The 19,713-nt window shown below is 49.7% G+C and overlaps 1 protein-coding gene across 1 annotated transcript; it reads left to right on the top strand.

The window, feature by feature from the left end:
- The first annotated feature begins 338 nt into the window (after positions 1-338).
- On the top strand, positions 339-19,260 carry Lrrc74b (leucine rich repeat containing 74B). Its single transcript, XM_052740043.1, has 9 exons — positions 339-474; positions 1,132-1,274; positions 1,572-1,704; positions 2,514-2,720; positions 7,682-7,791; positions 8,643-8,758; positions 12,519-12,597; positions 14,428-14,523; positions 17,663-19,260. Exons 1-9 carry the CDS (start codon positions 339-341, stop codon positions 17,837-17,839), a joined length of 1,197 nt encoding a protein of 398 aa, XP_052596003.1. The 3' UTR covers positions 17,840-19,260.
- Positions 19,261-19,713: the final 453 nt, after the last annotated feature.

Here is a 19,713-nt window from a genome sequence, read left to right as displayed (position 1 = left end):
AGCCGCCTCCTGCCCCCAAATACAAACTCTGGAGTCAGACTGGAAAAGTCCGTGACAGGAACATGGAGGAGATGACTACCCCTGTGCATGGCAGCAGTAGGTGCGGTAGTCAGCCCTGGTGAAGAGCGTGCCAAGGTCGTGGTGCTTCTGCAGCCACAAACAACACCCGGTTCCCCGGGAGACCGTGGGGTGGGAGGGCAGCACCATTACTGGCCTCAGTGACCACCTGTTGCCCGAAAATCAAATTCGATTGGTCGATGAAGTCAGCGGGACCGCCCACATCCCTGGGAGGCGCTCCAGGCAGTGAGCTGTGCCCCCACTGGAAGGTGAGGGTAAACATGAACGGTCCCTGCAAGGAGTCTGCGAAGAATGAAAATCAGAAGGGAGAAGCAGCGGCCACCGCGCGTCAGGCAGAGGCCCTGGAGGCCGAGAACTTCTGGACCGAAGAGTCACACTTTGCTCTGGAAACAGAAGGTGCCTCATCCTCCGCGTGGGGTCCCAGTTGGACTCCCCGGCAGGTGGTGAGAGTCCGGCTGGCACGGGACCGCGCCCTTCAGTGGGGCTGCACCCCCATTGTCAGCATCAAGTCCCTTACCCTCCTGGAGGCATGGGGAGGCCCAACGCTTAGATCTGTCTTGCGTAATAACCTGTAAATGAAACACCCTGACAGTGGCGTTCCACCTGGAAGGGTTCAGGGCCGGGTGTTCTAACCTATAGGAAAAAACTTAGCTAATGGATATATTGAATTTAGAACTGTTTAGAATTATTTTAAAATTAATTTAGAATTATTAAACACCATAAGGTATTTGTAAACATTATGACCTGTGGGCTGAGAATGTAGCTCTTGCCTAGCATGCTTGAAGCCTTGGGTTCAAGGCTCTTCTCCGCTAGCAAGTTGGAGACCAACTTTGTGGGAGAAAATGTGATCTGTGATGCTTGGACACGAGGCGGTGGGGCCAGCATACCCTTTAACGCTAGGCAAGTGCTCCCATTGGTTCTGACTAGCTCTGTGACAGAGAAAGTGTGGAACGAGCTAGTAGCTGCTGGCACTGGAGGAATCCTGGCGGGAGGGCGGGAAGGGGTGGGGCTGAGCCAATGGAGAGCTCCTCCTTTGTCCCTGTCTACTGTTAGGCACCCAGGGGCTTGGAGAACCCGTCCTGCCTACCCTCTATCTGGAGTCTTGCCAGGCCCACAGTGTTGTACCGGCTTCTTGTCTTCTGCGCCAAGGGAGTGCCTCCGAATTGAACCTTCGACACCGGGGCCTGGGGCCTCAGGTATCTGTCAGGGGACGCTGGAACCAGGCTGGGCAGGAAGGATGTGGGAGACAGTGGCCATCTTGTCCTTGAGTCCATCTCACAAACTCACAGCCTTCCCCCAGCCTTGCCTGTCCTGTCTCCCATGCCTGAGAGACAGGACGAGGGCTCCAGGAAATGAGATCTGATTGGCACTTAGAGGGAGAAGCAGATGTTCCCTGGAGAAGATGGGAGCTCTGGCCAGCTGCATCTGGGAAGGACCAGACCCCTCAGGGCCCTGTGTCCCTCTGCCCCTTGTACCTCTCTGCTCTGTTCCAGGGGGCCTGGGCTCTGGCTTCCACGTTGACCTCTAATCTCTACATCAAGCGTCTGGATCTTCGGGACAATGGGCTCTGTGGGGCTGGGGCAGAGGCTCTGGCCCATGTCCTGTGTAAGAACAGCATTATCTCTGGTAGGTGGATGCTGAGTTTCTGAGTCTGAGCAGCAAGCACGCTTGGGGCCCCTTTCCTCAGGGAAGTGGCTTCCTCACTAGGCCTTCTTACTGCGGGTGTTGCTAGGAGATGAGGGTCCTCATCACAGGGTGAGGCGTGTGGGGTGACTTTCTGGGAGTTTCTTCACTGGTGGAGCCAATGCTGCTCTTTGCCTGACCCATCTCACGGCTATCACTCCCCGGGTGAGCACCTCAGCCGTGCACAGGGTAGACTCCCAGTACCTGAGTGCTGGATGAGAGAGGCACAGAGAAGCAGCGTCTCGGTAGACTGAGAACTGGAAGGGCAAGGTGGGGGTTGGATGGGGCTGCTTGCAGATGAGAGTCTGGCAATGAAGCTGACCCAGGCAAGCAGCATGGCCATGTTTTCCTCGGTAAAATAGCCACAGCAGCACCGCTTAGCTCTCTGGGCTGTGGTCACCATCAAAGGGTAACAGAAGTGAACCCGAGTGGACATCTGAGCTCACACTGACATGTATGCTTCTCCCTAGAGTAGGACAGACAGGCTTCTGTGGCAGGTGATGTTGTTACAAGACAGCAACCATCAACAGGGTGGCTGGCCCTCTCCCACAGCGTTCTTCACAGACAGACAGTCATGGCATGGGGAGACCAGAGACCCAAAGTGACCCAGCCAATAGGCGGCAAAGCTGCCACCATGCCACCCTAGATAATCAGATTGCGAAGCCCCTTCCTTGGCCTCAGGCCTGCAGGGAATGCGAGAGGGTGGTGCCTGGCCGCAGTTCCCACTGACCAAGCAGTGGTGCTGCCCTCAGATGTGGACCTGTCAGAGAACCAGATTGGAGCTGCAGGGCTCCAGGCTCTCTGTGCCGCCCTTGCCTTAAACCCAGCTGTGCAGAAGATGCGACTGGGAGGGAACAGGCTGGAGGAAAAGGCCACCCAGCACCTGGCCGCCCTTCTGCTGCTTCCCACGGGCCTGAAGTCCCTAGACCTCAGCTATAATCAGCTCAATGACCTGGCAGGTAATACTGGGTCTGGGCAGTCATGGGTCATGAGTGCCCACTGGTGGCAGGGGAGAGGGATGGGCAGGGCCACACCCAGCTCCTGCCAGAAATAGCCCTGTGCTGGTGTCTGTTCACCATCCCTCTCTTGGTTATTCTTCCCCTCCAACCTCACAGAATGCTTAATTCCAGGCTGTGGGAATCTACCTACCAACAAAGCAAAGTTCCTGACTTCAAGAAACATACACTGACAAGACCATTCTCAGCAATTAGTGGCCTTCCAAAAGAAACAACGTATGGGTCTAGAAAAGGATGGACCACCCACTATAGAGGGGTGGATGTTTAAACTGAACATGTGTGGGTGTGTGGGGTGGAAAGGAGTCAGCCATGGCAAGAGCATGCTAACGGACTGTGAGCACGCAGGCTTGTTTCCTAGATTGGTAGAGACTGGTGTGGTTGGGCGGGCGACCCAGGGATGAATGACCAGGCTGTGGTTTGGAAAGCAAGCAGAGTCTGCGTGGCCTGCAGACCACAGCTGAAAGAATGAAGGTTTCACCCAAGTGCTTCTGTGAAAGGCTTGCGATACAGCTCAATGGTAGGGTGCTTGTCTCGTGCGTGTGAGATCTTGGGTTCAGTCACCAGTGCTGTGGCGGTGGGGATGCTAAGTGCTGTGAAGGACAGGGATCGGCTACTTGACCCAGTCACGGTCTCGCCGGGGCCTGTACGTGGGCCATACGCTTTGCCAGGAATATGAATACCCACCTATGCCATCTCCAAATGTGCCAATCAGTTACACAGACTGAAGCTAGGTATACCTATAGACTCGATTACCTAGAAGATCAGTTGAGCCTAGAAACTTGGGGGCAGCGTGGCTGCATGGAAGGGTCACCTGGGCCACGCTTTAGGGGTTTCTGTCCCCTGGAATGGCTGAAGCAGATTCTTCTCTTTAAACATTTATGTAAATGTGTGTGAGTGTGTTGTACATGTGTGAGTGCCTGTGTAGTCTAGAAGAGGACATCCCACATCGGAAACTACTGGGGTCCAGCCTCTTTAGTTTTCTTCCCAGGGGTCTAGAAGAGCTGCTACTAACAGCACCAATAATCTGAGGGAAAAGAATCGAAGTACACGGAGCTCTTTGGTCCGTCCACTTTATTCTTCTGAGATAAAATTCTATCTACACAGCTTCAATTCTGTCCTCATGCTCAGCTCCCCTCTGTCCCCTCTCCTCTCCTCTCATTGCTCTGGTTCTATCTAAGCTCTTTCCATCTTGTTCTCCTCTTCATCCTCTTTTCTCCGTCCATTTTTGTGCCTTCCTCCCGCACTCTTGAGATCGGCTCAGTACACCTACAATCTGCAAAACTCTGCCCTGCTTTCTGGTCAGGCGGGGCCACTCTGCTCCTAGCTAGGAAACCTGCCTCATGACTTCACTGTACTGAGTCAATCACTCTGGAAAGCCACTTGGGCTGTGAGAGAAAGGAGGGTCTGTGCTTCATTTGCAATAGAAACAAAGCTATGCACCTAATTTCTGCCTGTCTCTTAGGCCTAGGGGACAGGCAGTGTCTCTGTAAGGGTATTTACCTTAATTCAGATCAGAGGTTGGTCTGAAAAGCTTATTCTGTCTGCCGTTTTAGCCTAGGGTGCTTGAGAGGTATTTCAGATAAATACATTGTGAGTATGAGAACACACATGAAATTCACAGCAGGAAACAGCTGATATATTAAGAACCAAATAACACCAAATACTCCTTGAGATTTGGGTTCCTCTGGAAGAATTCCTTGATTCTTCCAAGTATAGCTTTACCCTATACAGCTGAATTTCTACTTCATATTCCTGTGGCTCATAGCAATCCCATCCTCTGCAGTAGGAGTTACAGATGGCTGTGAGCCACCCAATATCAGTGCTGGGAACTGAACTCAGGTCCTCTGGAAGAGCAGCTGGTTCACTGAGCTGCTCAGACACTTCTCCAGCACCTGACACAAATTCTTAGACGCCCATGTATCTGCATTGTAGTGGACATTGTAGTTGTCTCAGGACAATTGAATAACCAGGAGTTTTGGAATTTCTGGTCTGTCCCAAGCTGCTTAGATAATTGAGTGCAGTGGCGCTAACCTCAGCTCTGGAGTTTAACTGCTGAAGCCAATTGTTTTCTAAGAAAATTACTGTGGGAAGTCAGTGGAAGTAAAGGAGAGGCTCATCTCAGACTCTGACAAACTGCAGCAGTCTCTGCAACTTGAGAACTTAGGAGCCAGCTGGCTGTCATGTAACTAATACCTCCCATAACTGTCTCACAAAGGGAGACAATGCATCTGAGTTTATAGTTTACTGCAACGAACACCTCTGATAACCATCTCACAAAGGGAAACAATCCATTTGAATTCATAGTTTGGAGATTCCAACCTTTGGTGGATTGGGCCTGTGGCTGAGCAAGCATTAGAAAAAAGTCACTCAACTCATGGTCTGAAAGAAAGAGGTAAAAGAAAGAGACTAGAGTCATACAGTTCCCTCAAGGGAACCCCAAGGGGCCTAAGACCTTTAGATAATGTCATCTGCCACATCCCAATCTTGGCGACCAAGCTTCTTAGAATAGACTTTATTTTATTTTGTGTGTATGAGTGTTTGCCTGCATGCATGTCTCTGTACTACATGTGTGAGTGCCCAGAGGACAGAAGACAGATAGCATCAGATCCATGAAACTGGAGTTACAGTCGGCTGTGGGCTGCCATGTGGGTGCTGGGAGCCAATCTGGATCCTCTACCAGAGCAGCCAGAGCTAAGTCATCTCTCCAGCCCGAGGGACCAAGCCTTTAAAGCAGCGAGGACCTTAGGGGCGGGTTATCATAGAAGTCATAGACTACAGCAGACAAGTGACAAAGAGACAGTAGGGCTGGGGGGGGGGGGGAGGGAGGAAGGGCAGAGTCAGTCTGATTTGTTTCTCCAAGAGGGGACTGCAGGATGTGCAGGGGTGAAGGGCTTGAATCTCAGTCATGCATGATCTACGACGGTGGAGGGCCTGCCTGCAGGTCTGTGCCTCACAGGATGGTTGAGTCACAGAAGTAGAAGAGTGCGCCTTACCCTCCAGCTCTTCAGCAGAGATGGGAGGACACCTGCTGTCCTCTCCCAGATTTAGCAGTGTCCAGGAGAAGTGGGGGGATCCTGCATCTGAGAAACTAGAGGTATCAGATCCTGCCCTGGATGAGACAGTGCCCAGAACCTTAGCTGTGGCACAGGATACTCTCCAAGGTACTAATATGCTTGCTGCTGCAGGTGCTAGCCAAGCAGGTGGCTGGGAGCACTCAGGCTTCGCACGCACGCGCGCGCGCACACACACACACACACACACACACACACACACTCATGTACGTGCGAGCGCGCACACAAACACCATGTATTTCCTTGGTTTGATTTAGTTCACTTTGGTTTGGTTTTTGAGACCAGGTCTCATTATGCAGCCCAGGGTGGCTTGGAATTCACTACAGTGTTCGGACTAGCCTTGAACTAAGGATCCTCCTGCCTCAGTGTCCTCCATGCTGGGGTTATGGGAGTGGACCACCACACCTAGACCCTGTGAGCACTTCAAACCAGCTTTTGTGCTCCAGCCACCAAGATAATGAGAAGAGGCCAAATTTGGATCCTTGAGGGATTCCAGTCCAGGCACAGAGATCAACCAGGCAGGGTCGGGAGGCTGCAGGGGGTCACAAGGCTAGAAGAGTACGGGAAGGTGGAAGGACAGTGGATACGGGCTCTGAGGGGCCCACGCAGGCTGGAGAGACAGGTGTGGTTTCCCGAGTCTGCACACCCAGCTAATGAGGCTGAGACGCAGTTGGCCAGGTGGATAAGGGGGGTACCATGGAGAACCGCAATGGGATGCGGGTGGAGCTGGGGCTGTGGAGAACTGGGAGGGGTCACACCCATCAATGCTAACAGAATGGAGACCTGACTGCAGGGTGTGCCCCGCCCACTGGACATGCTAGGTATTGTCAGAGTTCCACCCACTTCCTTTTGCTACTGCTCCTCCTCTTTTCCACCACAGCTACGCCAGACTTGGAGGGCTCTGTCTCTGCCGGTGCCCACCAGCCAATGAGAACCTTGCCAGAGTGCTCAGCCAGCCTCAGCTCTTTTTTTTTTTTTTTTTAAAGATTTATTTATTTGTTATGTATACAGTGTTCTGCCTACATGTATGCCTGCAGGCCAGAAGAGGGCACCAGATCTCATTATAGATGGTTGTGAGCCACCATGTGGTTGCTGGGAATTGAACTCAGAACCTCTGGAAGAGCAGCCAGTGCTCTTAACCTCTGAGCCATCTCTCCAGGCCCAGCCTCAGCTCTTACAGCAGCTCCTGCGAACCCAGCTTGGCACTCAAGGACTCCCAAGTGTCCTTACTTCCTAGTCACTGCATCTGCTTTCTCCTGCCTCTCCTCCAGCTCCAGCACCAACCCAGCTTCACTGTGCATCTCTGTTGTCCATCGAGTGTGCATCTCTGTTGTCCATTGTGTGTGCATACATGTGGATTCCTCAGTTCTAGGTTATCTGCTCAGTCCTTACTTCCAGACCCCACCAACACTACCACTGCTTCTCTACCCTTTCTGTCTGTAGATTAGAATAGTTGGGATCTCATTACTTTGATTTCGTATCTTCCCAATTGCATGTGATTCCTTGCTGGGCATGGCGGCTCTTGTCCGTGTTGTCAACACAATGGAGGTGACAAGAAGAGGATCTGGAGTTCAAGGCCAGTCTGGGTGACAGAGTGAGTTTTAGACCTGTCTGTGTTGTAGGACAAGACCCTGTTCCAGTGTACACACACACACACACACACACACACACACACACACACACACACACACACGTTTCTTGCAGGTAATCCAGGCATACACTGAATTTTGTGACCCTCCTACCCAACAGAAGTTCTGACACATGGTGAGCATCAGGTCATTTTTTTGAACGTAGCATTTTATTTTGCCATAAAAATCTCTTTGTGCTCCTCAGGAGAGATACTTGGACCTGCCTTGGCAGAAAACACAGGCCTCACGGAGCTTAACCTCAGTTGGAATCACCTTCGAGGCCTGGGAGCCATTGCCTTTGCCAAGGGTCTGGAGGTATGAGACAGCTGCCCGCTCAGTCCCCAGAGCCCGCCTGTCCTTCCGAAGTTGTCCCTGAGCCCTTCTTAACGACACAGCTCTTCAGACCTGGGCTGCGGCCCTTTTCAGCACAGCTTTCACGGTGATCTTGGGTGGCCTGATTTCCTGCCCCCATTAAATGACAAAGGACTGAGTCTCATGTCATTTCATGACTAGATAAATGTCAGCTGCCTCCTCCAGACATCAGCTGGTGGGGGACATCTGTGCAGTCTGGTGACATTATTAACACAGAGATGCTCTTCCTGGTGCCGGCACACCCTCCCCGTTCATGCTTCCCTGAAAGTTCACAGACCCAGGAAACGCATGTTTCAAGCCCTTCCAGGGTATTTTGAGCATCTTCATTGTCCACAGTGACAGTGACCTTAGAAATGACAGGCACGGCCATGCCCTCTTACAGGGCTGACTGCAGTTGGTGGGTGGGGGTAGTCCTGACCCAGAAAGGGTCAGGTTAGAGCACTCACCCTTCCCTGATCACAGTCTCTTGGGCAGGCTTCATACAGCACCCTGCCACCAGGTCACTGGGCCCATGCAGTTTCTCTGTGCCCCAGTTTACCTGCCTTGGGAATTTCCCCATAGGTGTGGATTGATCATCTCTGAGAATTGTCCGTAGCTCTACCCATCATCCTCTGCTGCTCTTCAAGTTGTTTGGCCCTAGTGGTCACTGCTGCCTGAGAACTCATGCTAACTCTCTCCCAGGACCTGTGTCTTTTATCATTGCTCAGGCTCTCCTGGGCGCTGAGGCTGTAGCCCTGGAACTGTGCCTTTCTGCACCATCAGATGTGAACTCAGCTTTGCTCTCTGTGTCCTAGGCAAATATATTCTTGAAAGTCCTAGACATCTCTCACAATGGCTTTGGAGACTCCGGAGCCTCTGCGATAGGTGAGGCCCTCAAGGCCAACAACGTGTTGGAAGAACTAAACATGAGGTGAGAAACAAGGGTGCTGCCCTCGGGGTCACACAGTGATCTAGATGCTGTTCATGCTGCTCCTACTGTGTGGCTTGAGTCTCAATCCTACAGCTCTGTCCTCATTCAGGCTGCTGCTGGGGGCTGGGGTGGGGCTAAGCTGGTGGAATCCTTGCCCAGCATGCCGGAAGGCTGTGGTAAATCAGGAGTGCTGTCTTATGGTTCACTTCTGTGGCTGTGACGGACACAGTGACCAAAAGCTACTTTAGAGGAAGGTTGATGCAGCTTACAGAGCAGTTAGGTGTCAGCATTTCAGGGGACTCCCTCACACGCACAGTCAAGAGCTGAGAGCAGAGCATTTTCCACGCTGCTGCTTGCTGCTGTCTTCACAGCTTCTCCCATTTTACAGCTTACCTGTGGTGCCACCCACATCCAGGTTACTTCCTGCATCAAGTAACAATCAAGACAACCCCCAAAGACATGCTGTAGGCCAACCTGACCTAGATAATTCCTACTCACTGAGACTCTCTTCCAGGTAATTCTAGATTGTGCCAAACTGACAATAAAAACTGGTCAGCACACCCATCCTTTGTTAACTTGACACACAAACACTTTAAGCTGTAATTTCCCATCCTTGGTCCCCCAAGGCATGTTTATTTTACAATGTAAAATATAGTCCTTAAAAATTCCAACACTTGCCAGGCGGTGGTGGCGAACACCTTTAACCCCAGCACTCGGGAGGCAGAGCCAGGAGGATCTCTGTGAGTTCAAGGCCAGCCTGGTCTACAGAGCAAGTTCCTAGACAGGCACCAAAAACTACACAGAGAAACCCTGTCTCAAAAAAAAAAAAAAAAAAAAATTCAACACTTCAGGTTGCTGGAGAGAGGTCTCAGTGATTAAGGGCATATGTTGCTCTTGCAGAGGACCCAGATTTGTTTCCCAGCACCCACATGGTAGCTCACAATAATCCATAATTCTAGTTCCAGAGGATCTGATGCCCTCTTCTGATCTCCATGGGCACCAGGCAACACGTGGTGTGCATATATAGGCATATGCAGGCAAAATGCTCATATACATAGTTTTAAAAAATTCCAACACTTTAAACACCTAAGATCTCTTTGAAAGTCCAAAGTCTCAGTCAGGTGGTGGTAGCACATGCTTTTAACCCCAGCACTCAGGATGCAGAGGCAGGCAGATCTCTGAGTTGGAAGCCAATCTGGTCTACAAAGTGAGTTTTAGGACAGCCAAAGCTACAGAGAGAAATCCTGTCTCAAAAACAAAACAAAACAAAACAAACAAACAAAAAAACCCAAAAAATACTAACAAAACAACAACAAAACGAAACAAACAAAAAAGTCCAAAGTCTCCTTACAAACACAGTCTCTTGGATATTCAAAACATGTACTGCTCTTTCAGAGGACCCAGGTTTGGTTCTCAGCACGCGAATCAGATGGCTTACAACTGTCTACAACTCCAGCTTCAGGGGCACTGGGTAGCTTCTTTCTGAACTCCTCAGGTACTTGCACTCAAAAGTAATTTTAAAAAAGACTTTAAAAGTCCGGAGTCTGTTACTAGAGTCTTATCAAATCAAAAGCAGGCTACATACGTAAACACTCTTATTCCAAGTGGGAAGCACTGGGGAAGTAGAGACAATCACACCTGAGCAAAAGTAAAATGTGGCAGTGTGAATCCAAGCTGTAGCCATGTCCGCCATCTGAGACACATCGTCTCCGGGCCCCATCTCTGCACCCCACCACCTGAAGTACGCAGCTGTCTTCCTAGACTCCACAGCACACCCGCATCTTGGACATCCCAGTCCTGACATTCCAAATATCTGGGGTCTCCATGGCAACCGAGGCCTCCCTTCATCAGTGGCGCCTTCGGGCCTCCCCTCATACGACCAGGAGCATGCCCCAGTTGCTCTCCATGGCCTCCTCGGCCATCCGTCGTCCGGGCTTTCAGAGCCAGTTCTGCGTGGGCTCTACTTCGGACACTGCCAGGTTCTGCCCTCTTCATCCACATGAGATGTAGTCTGGTCTCCTTGGATTCGCTTCTGGTGCCGACCCTGGGGGACACTTCCCTTTTGTCCCTGAGATGCATAGGTCTCACCTCAGTGGTGCTGATCTATTATAATCGCAGCTGATTCTTCAGCCCCAGCTGATCAGCACACATGGGTTTTTAGCCAAAATAGTACAATTAATGATAAAGTCTTTGCTCCTTTCTGAAATGTGATCTGGGGCTTCACTGCTGCTGGCGTTTCAGCATTACTGTCTTTCAAGCATCCTCAAGAACTATCTGGAAAACTCTGGCCATAGCACTCAACGGCTTTTCCAGTCTGAAATTGCAATGTTTTCTATACCTGTCAACCAGCACTTAGGAGGTAGAGGCAGGAAAAATCAAAAGTTCAAGGTCATCCTCAGCTATATAAGAGTTACAGGCTTGACTGGAATGCATACAACTGTCTTTTTTTCTTTTTCCTTTGAGACAGGGTTTTTCCATGTAGCTCTGGCTATCCTAGAACTCACTCACTCTCTCTCTCTCTCTCTCTCTCTCTCTCTCTCTCTCTCTCTCTCTCTCTCTCTCTCTGTAGACCAGGCTAGCCTTGAATTCAGAGATCCACCTGCCTCTGCCTCCCAAGTGCTGGGATTAAAGGCATGCACCAACACCACCCAGCAGACTCTATCTTAAAAAAAGGGGGGGGAGCCGGGCGGTGGTGGCGCACGCCTTTAATCCCAGCACTCGGGAGGCAGAGCCAGGCGGATCTCTGTGAGTTCGAGGCCAGCCTGGACTACCAAGTGAGTTCCAGGAGAGGCGCAAAGCTACACAGAGAAACCCTGTCTCGAAAAACCAAAAAAAAAAAAAAAAAAAAAAAGGGGGGGGGGAGGGGCTGGAGAGATGGCTCAGAGGTTAAGAGCCCCGGCTGCTCTTCCAGAGTTCCTGAGTTCAATTCCCAGCACCCACATGGTGGCTCACAACCATCCGTAATGAGATATGATGCCCTCTTCTGTCCTTCAGGGATACATGCAGGCAGAACACTGTATACGTAATAAATAAATAAACCTTAAAAAAAGAAGAGGAAGTCAGCATTAGGTATGCAGGCTTGGCTTCAGAGATGGGCGATTTGGAGGGGAGGAAGGAGCAGGCTCCAGGGCAGACGTTGTGGGCACAAGACACACGGGAGCATCTTCCGAGCTTAAAGAGCCCAGGAGCTGGCACCCCCTCATCTCCACGGGGCGGGGGGGGGGGCACTTCAAGTGTGCCTGCCACCCATGAGGCAGCAGCATACCCATGTTTTAGACATTGACTGGGGCCTGGGCATGAGTGGGGGGCTGTGCTGAGAAGCCCAATCTGCCAGACGAAACTCCGGACCGAGCCCTGCAAAATGGAGAGCTGTAATACAGATGTCATTTTCTTATTAACATTGTTAGTGGGGTTAGATGTGAAGGGTCCATACATGCCTGCAGAGTGCGCTGACCCGGTTAGCCTCCATTTATTTATTTGTTTTCACTTTTCTCCTCTTCATATGCTTCCCGATCTCTGATAACTACTAGTATATTTTCCAGGCTGTTGTTGTTAGTGTTTGTGTAGGAGAGAAAACTTGTTCTCGGGCATTCTGTCTGGTTTATTTCGCCTAACATAATCCTTCCTGTTCCACCCATTTGCTTCAAATGACACGGTGCTTCTTTCTATTGTAGATACACACTGCCTTTGACCTATCCATCCATGTATCAGTGGGTACCTAGGCTGATTAACTATGATACGTATGTCGCTCTTGTTGCAGAAACAACCGAATCTCCGTGACAGGGGCCCTGAGCCTGGGACTGGGTCTGCAGGTCAACCAGACACTGCGGATTCTTACTGTACGTTCGAGCCTGGCTGGGGAGGCTCCAGCACAGACTGGTCCTGTATCTCCTCATACAGCCCTTTCTCCTGCCAGCCCCTGGCTGCAGAGACAGCACATGGGCGTCTCACCATCTTAGCCTCTTGTGACCACTTCCCACCCCTGACTCTTCCTCTCCACCCTTTACCAGTGGCTGTGACAACTCCTTGCCCTCCTTTCTCCTGCTTACAGGAGTTCCACTGCGGGAGAGCAGCCAGCGCATCCCCCAGTTTCCTTCTGTCTTCTCCCCTGGACTTCTGCTGTCCCCAGGGTCAACTCAGGGGTACTGACTGGCCACAGTTTAGACACGCCTGAGGGTTTTTTTGTGTCCAGAGGGTCATTTCCTCAGGTTTGCAGGGGGGGGGGGGGCACGAGACGGGGTGCCAGCAAAGGCAGATGGGAAGGAGCCAGTGAGGTGAGCAGGTCTCAGCTGTACCAACACGTACAGGGAGGGGGTTGGGGAGTGCGGGTGTATCTCCAACTTGGGGGATGGAGTGCACCTGGCTCTGCCTGGCCCTTAGCTTCCCACTCATTAGCAATCCCACCTCCTGTGACAGAGGAACCAAGACCTATTTCAAGCTTGAGTCCACGTTTCCAGCCACCTGTTAGACTATCTCCAAGTCACAGTGAGTCTCAGAATCCCACCTGGATGAACTACCCGCTTCTTAGGGGACTGGGGCCCCCCGCAGCTCACCTCCACACCTGCAGAGCTCCCTGCTGGGTCTTCCCAATTCTTATTTCTTCTGCCTGGGCTCTATTGACCTACTTCACCAGCCCTTGCAACAGCTGGTGGTTTTCTCAATCAGAAGCATGCCCTGCTATGGACCTTCTTTTCGCCGTTGTTGTCTTGTTAGATTTGTTTTGGTTTGGTTTTTTGAGACAGGGTTTCTCCGTGTAGTTTTCGTGCCTGTCCTGGATCTTGCTCTGTAGACCAGGCTGGCCTCGAACTCACAGAGATCCACCTGGCTCTGCCTCCCGAGTGCTGGAATTAAAGACATGCACCACCACCGCCCGGCTTGTTTTTATTTTTTTTTTTTGGTTTTTCGAGACAGGGTTTCTCTGTGTAGCTTTGTGCCTGTCCTGGAACTCACTTGGTAGCCCAGGCTGGCCTCAAACTCACAGAGATCCGCCTGGCTCTGCCTCCCGAGTGCTGGGATTAAAGGCGTGAGCCACTACCCGCCCGGCCTTGCTTTTATTTTTTATGTGTGTGTGTGCCTGGGTGTATAAATGTAGCAGGGCACCAGATCCCCTGGAACTAGAGTTACAAGCAGTTGTGAGCCACCTCTCCAGCACTTTTGTTTTTTGTGTTTTGTTTTAGCCGGGCGGTGGTGGCGCACGCCTTTAATCCCAGCACTCGGGAGGCAGAGCCAGGCGGATCTCTGTGAGTTCGAGGCCAGCCTGGTCTCCAAAGCGAGTTCCAGGAAAGGCGCAAAGCTACACAGAGAAACCCTGTCTCGAAAAACCAAAAAAAAAAAAAAAAAAATTTTAAGTGTTTTGCTTGCATGTATGTCTGTGTACCACATGTATGCCTGGTGCCTTCGGGAGCCAGAAGAGGGTGTCAGATCCCCTGAGACTAGTGTTGCAGACAGATGAGAGACACTATGTGGGTGCTGGGAATTGAACTTAGGTCCTCTGGAAAAGAAGTCAGTGTCTTAGCCATTGAACTATCTCTTTAGTCCCTTAGTGGGCTCTTACCTTGATAAGTAGTCTTGAACTGCTAATCCTCCTGCTTCCACCTCCTGAGTGCTGAGACTATGGGCATGGGTCCTCATAAGAGGCTCTAGTATCCGAGTGTGTTCATCTTTCTCAGATTTCCAAGAATCCCATTCAAAGTGAAGGATATGTCAGCCTCCTTAAGTCCATCCGGAACAACAGATCGTCTGCCCTGGAACTACTGGACCTCTCTGTAAGAGCTTCTTCTGAGCCTCATCTGTGATCTGCCAGGAGCTCTGTGGGCTACTGACATCTCCACCTTAGAGGGATGATGTGGGAGTCAGCTCTATCTATCTATCTATCTATCTATCTATCTATCTATCTATCTATCTAACTCTCTTTTGAGACGAGGTTTGTCTGTAGCTTTGGAACCTGTCCTGAAACTCAGGCTGGTCTCGGACTCACAGAGATCTGCCTGCCTCTGCCTCCTGAGTGCTGGGATCAAAGGTGTGCGCCACCACCACCTGGCGGAAATCAGCTCTCTTATCCCACGCAGATACACTGCCTGGTAGACTTGGCATTTCAATCCCAGACTGTGGGCCATAAAGCCACTCTAACTCTGTGTCATTGTATGTTGGACGTATATAATTTAAAATTTTATGTTACATGGGGTTACAAGTAAGAGATTGCCTTGAGTCTCTGAAAGACTCTGGACTTTTAAACAGTCTTTTATTTTATTTTATTTTGAGATGGAATATCTCTATGTAGCGCTGACTGTCCTGGAAGTTGGTACATAGACCAGGCTAATCTTATATACTTGTGTGTATACTCACAGAGATCCGCCTGCCTCTGCCTCCCAAGTGCTGGGATTAAAGGCATGCTGCCACACCTGGGTTTTTGTTGTTGTTGTTTTGTTTTGTTTTGTTTTTTCGAGACAGGGTTTCTCTGTGTAGCTTTGCGCCTTTCCTGGAACTCACTCTGTAGACCAGGCTGGCCTTGAATTTACAAAGATCTGCCTGGCTATGCCTCCCAAGTGCTGGGATTAAAGGCGTGCGCCACCACCGCCTGGCCCACACCTGGTTTTTAAACAGTCTTGAGACTGAAAGACTGTGGGAACTTTTTTTTTTTTTTTTTTTTTTTTTTTTTTTTTTTTTCTCGAGACAGGGTTTCTCTGTGTAGCTTTGCGCCTTTCCTGGAACTCATTTGGTAGCCCAGGCTGGCCTCGAACTCACAGAGATCCGCCTGGCTCTGCCTCCTGAGTGCTGGGATTAAAGGCGTGCGCCACCACCGCCCGGCGACTGTGGGAACTTTTAAAGTTGGACTAAATGCATTTCACATTATGATATGGCCACAAGCCTATGAGGTCCAGGAAGTGGAATGTTGTGGTTTGAATAAGAATGGTCCCCATACACTCATATGTTTGAATGTTTGAGTCCCCAGCTGGTGGAACTGTTTGGGAAGGATTAGGAGGTGTGGCTGAGGTGTGTCATTGGGGGTGGGCTTTGAGGTTTCAAAAACCCATAGCATTCTCAGCATGCTCTCTCTGTCCCTGTCTCATGCTTGTGGATCATATATATGTACGCTCTTAGCTACTGCTCAGTGCCATGCCTGCCTGCCGCCATGCTCCCCACCTGATGGTCATGGACTCTAACCAGTACTTGGTGGGGTGTGTGCAATTGGGCAGTTCAGAAGTTCAAGGCTGGCATCAAGTACACAGTGAGCTTCAGGCCAGACTACACTACATGAGACCTTGTCTCAAAACATAAACAAAAACAAAAAAACAACAAAAACTGGATTGAAAGCTGCACATAGATTTAACACAGCTATCAAATAAATACTCATGTAACTGAGCCAGATCAAGAAACAGAACACACATGTCTTAGCTACTTTCCCATTTCTTACAAAACACCATGACTAAGGCAACTTATAAAAGAAAACATTTAATTTTGGACTCATGGTTTCAGAGAGTGAGTCCATGACCAGTGTCCTAGTAGGGTTTCTGTTGCTGTGAAGAGACACCATGACCACAGCAACTGTTACAAGGAAAACATTTGATTGCGGTAGCAGCTTACAGTTTCAGCAGTTCAGTCCATTATCATCACCATGGAGAGCATGGTGGTGTGCAGGCAGACATGGTGCTGGCTACATCTTACAGGCAACAGAGGTCACCTGAGACACTGGGTGGTGTCCTGAGTGTAGGAAACCTCAAAGCCCACCCGCACAGTGACACACTTCCTCCAACAAGGCCACACCCACTCCAACAAAGCCATACCTCCTAATTGTGCCATTCCCTATGAGATTATTCAAATTACATTCAAACTACCACAGCCATCAGGCAGGAGCACAGCAGCAGGCAGGTAGGCATGGCACCAGGGCAGTTGCTGAGAGCTCACCCCCTTATCTACAAGTGTGAGGCAGGGAGACCTAACCTGGAATGGTGTGGGATTTTGAAAACTCAAGCTGAACCTGGGTCCCTGCCACCCCCAGTGACACACCTCCTACAACAACAACACTTCCTAATCCTTCCTCAAACAGTTCAACCAACTGGGCATCTCATATTCAAATACGTGAGCCTATGAGGGTCATTCTTATTCAAACTACCACAGGGACCCTTCTAGCTCCTTTACTAAAGGCCTCCTTGAGTTCCTTTACTTTCCTACTTTAATAATATGGGGGGAGGGGTCGTGAGATCATGGAGGAGGGGTCATGAGATCACAGGGGAGGGGTCATGAGATCATGGGGGGTCATGAGATTGTGGGGGAGGGGTCATGAAATTGTGAGGGAGGGGTCATGAGATCATGGGGGAGGGGGTTATGAGATCATGGGGGGGTCATGAGATCGTGGGGAAGGGGTCATGAGATCACAGGGGAGGGGTCATGAGATCATAGGGGGGGTCATGAGATCACGGGGAAGGGGTCATGAGATTATGGGGGAGGGGTCATGAGATTGTGGGGGGGTCATGAGATCATGGGGGGTTATGAGATCATGGGGGGTTATGAGATCATGGGGGGGTCATGAGATCGTGGGGAAGGGATCATGAGATCACGGGGAAGGGGTCATGAGATCGTGGGGGGGTCATGAGATCATGGGGAAGGGGTCATGAGATCACGGGGAAGGGGTCATGAGATCATGGGAGAGGGTCATGAGATCATGGGGGGGTCATGAGATCATGGGGAAGGGGTCATGAGATCATGGGAGAGGGTCATGAGATCATGGGGGGGGTCATGAGATCGTGGGGAAGGGGTCATGAGATCACGGGGAAGGGGTCATGAGATCGTGGTAGTCCACAAGAGAGAAAAATGCCCAAAAGAACTCTTAGACCTGGGTATGCAAATGAGAATAATCAAATCCTCAGAAAGTGCTAATAACTGTCTCCTAATGGCTCTTCTTAGGATGTCCAAGTGAACAGAGAGTGTGATGACCTTGCTAGCTCAGTGAATGTAATTCTTCCAGGACTTTGTATAAAGAATAACACTTTCAGAAGAAAAGACTATCCACCAGCCTCCACACCATCCCAGCTAGCATCTGCCCCAAGTGGCTCTGGTCTCATCTCTAGTATGCCACTCTAATGTCTACACTGATGCCCATTCCACATGGCCTCTGCCATAATCTGGGCTTCATTTGCTATGGCTCATTCATTCAACCAAAAAACCTCCCATGAACAACATGGACACAAGGACAATGACATCCCTGTCATCTAGGTGTTCATGTTCTGGTGACCCTGTTAGACAAAATATAAGGAGAGATGGAATTCCCAAGCTCTTGAAAGAAGGCAAACAGTCACAACCCACTGGAAGGCAATGTTCCATTACTAATGTTCCAAACTGTAAAATCACCTGTGTGCTTCAGTCTAGCTGACGGACTGATCTGCTCGACAGAAATAACCAGAGCCTCAGAGAAAAACTGCTGCTGACTACCGGGTATGTAACTCAGTGGAGTGCTTGGTTAGCATCCAGAAAGCCCTGGGTTTGATTCCATGGCACCAGATAAAGAAGCACAATTATTTGTGCACTCCAGAAGTGTACTCCAAAAGTGTAAGCAGGAGAAACAAAAGTTCCAGGCCATCCTCCACAATATAGTCCAGTTTGAGGCCAGCCTGGGCTACATAAGACTCTGTCTCAAAAAAGAAAAATAAAAAAGGTATCTATAGAGCTGGTAGCACATGCCTATGATTCTGGCCCTTGGAAGACTGAGTCAGAGAGAGCATAGTGACTTAAGACCAGACTGGGATACACAGCACAGCCCTGCATAAAAGAAACACTCATGTCTGAAGACATTCACTAAAGCCAGCTATTTGTAATGATGAAAACTGGAAACAAGCAAAATGCCCAAAAACTAAGATTTGGAACTCTGCTAATGTTCAGAGCCAGTAATCCAAGAACATGGACAATTCATGATGATAAACATAATTAATGTTGTGTGGGAATATCAGAATCATGTGGTTTTCTGGTAGTTCCTTAAAAGGTTCATCAGAATTACCATGTATTAAAATATGAATGTTTTCAAGAGAAGTGATAACACATCACACAAAAACTTGTGAGTGGAAGCCAGGGTGATAGCTCAGAAGGTAAAGATTCTTGCTGCCAAGTGATGAGCAGAGCTTGCTCTCCAGACCCCACATGGTGGAAGGAAAGAATGGGTCCCCACAAGTTGTCCTATGACCTCCACACATATGCTGTGGCAATGTGCCCCTCTGCACACATTAATAAAAAATGTGATGAGGATAATTTTAAAAACACCTCAAACTGTTCTTAGCGACATCATTCATAATATCCAGAATGTCCAAAAGATACCAGTGGATAAATACAATTGGTATACACACACAGTGGAATACTATTTGACCACAACAGAATAAATTTTTGGGGTGATTAATGTTATAAAGTTGATTATGGGTGATTGTTATACAACTGTGAATATTGTAGAAGTCATTCTAGTCAATGCATCGCTTTGAAAGAATGAGTAAGTTACATCACAATAAAGTTGCTTTTGAAGGAAAACAGTCCCTGCATGGATGGAACTTTAAACATGCTGAGACGTTAGTCAAAGATCATGTATTGTATGATTCTCTTTCTGTGAAATGTCCAGATTATACCAATCCACACACATGGTAGACTCTAGGGTATGGAGAATCCAGGATGATTGACAGCTACTCTACTCTAGGGTATAGAGAATCCAGGATTGACAGCTATAGGATATGGGTTTCTGTTTGTTACTTTTTTATTGGTGTGATAAATCACCATGAACAAGGCAACATATAAAAGAAACTGTTTGGGGCTGGAGAGATGGCACAGCAGCTTAGAGCACTGAATACTCTTCCAGAAGACAAGGGTTCAATTCCCAGCACCCACATGGCAGTTTACAACTATCTCTTAACTTCAGTCCCAGGGGAACCAACACCCTCTTCTGGCCCCCAAGGGGCACTGCATGCATGTGGTACATAGAC

Source organism: Peromyscus californicus, unplaced genomic scaffold, assembly GCF_007827085.1.
Source record: "Peromyscus californicus insignis strain IS unplaced genomic scaffold, ASM782708v3 Scaffold_16__1_contigs__length_79575227, whole genome shotgun sequence".
Classification (NCBI taxonomy): Eukaryota; Metazoa; Chordata; class Mammalia; order Rodentia; family Cricetidae; genus Peromyscus; species Peromyscus californicus.
The sequence above is the reverse complement of the archived record's forward strand: the minus strand, read 5'-3'. Positions and strand labels throughout refer to the sequence as shown.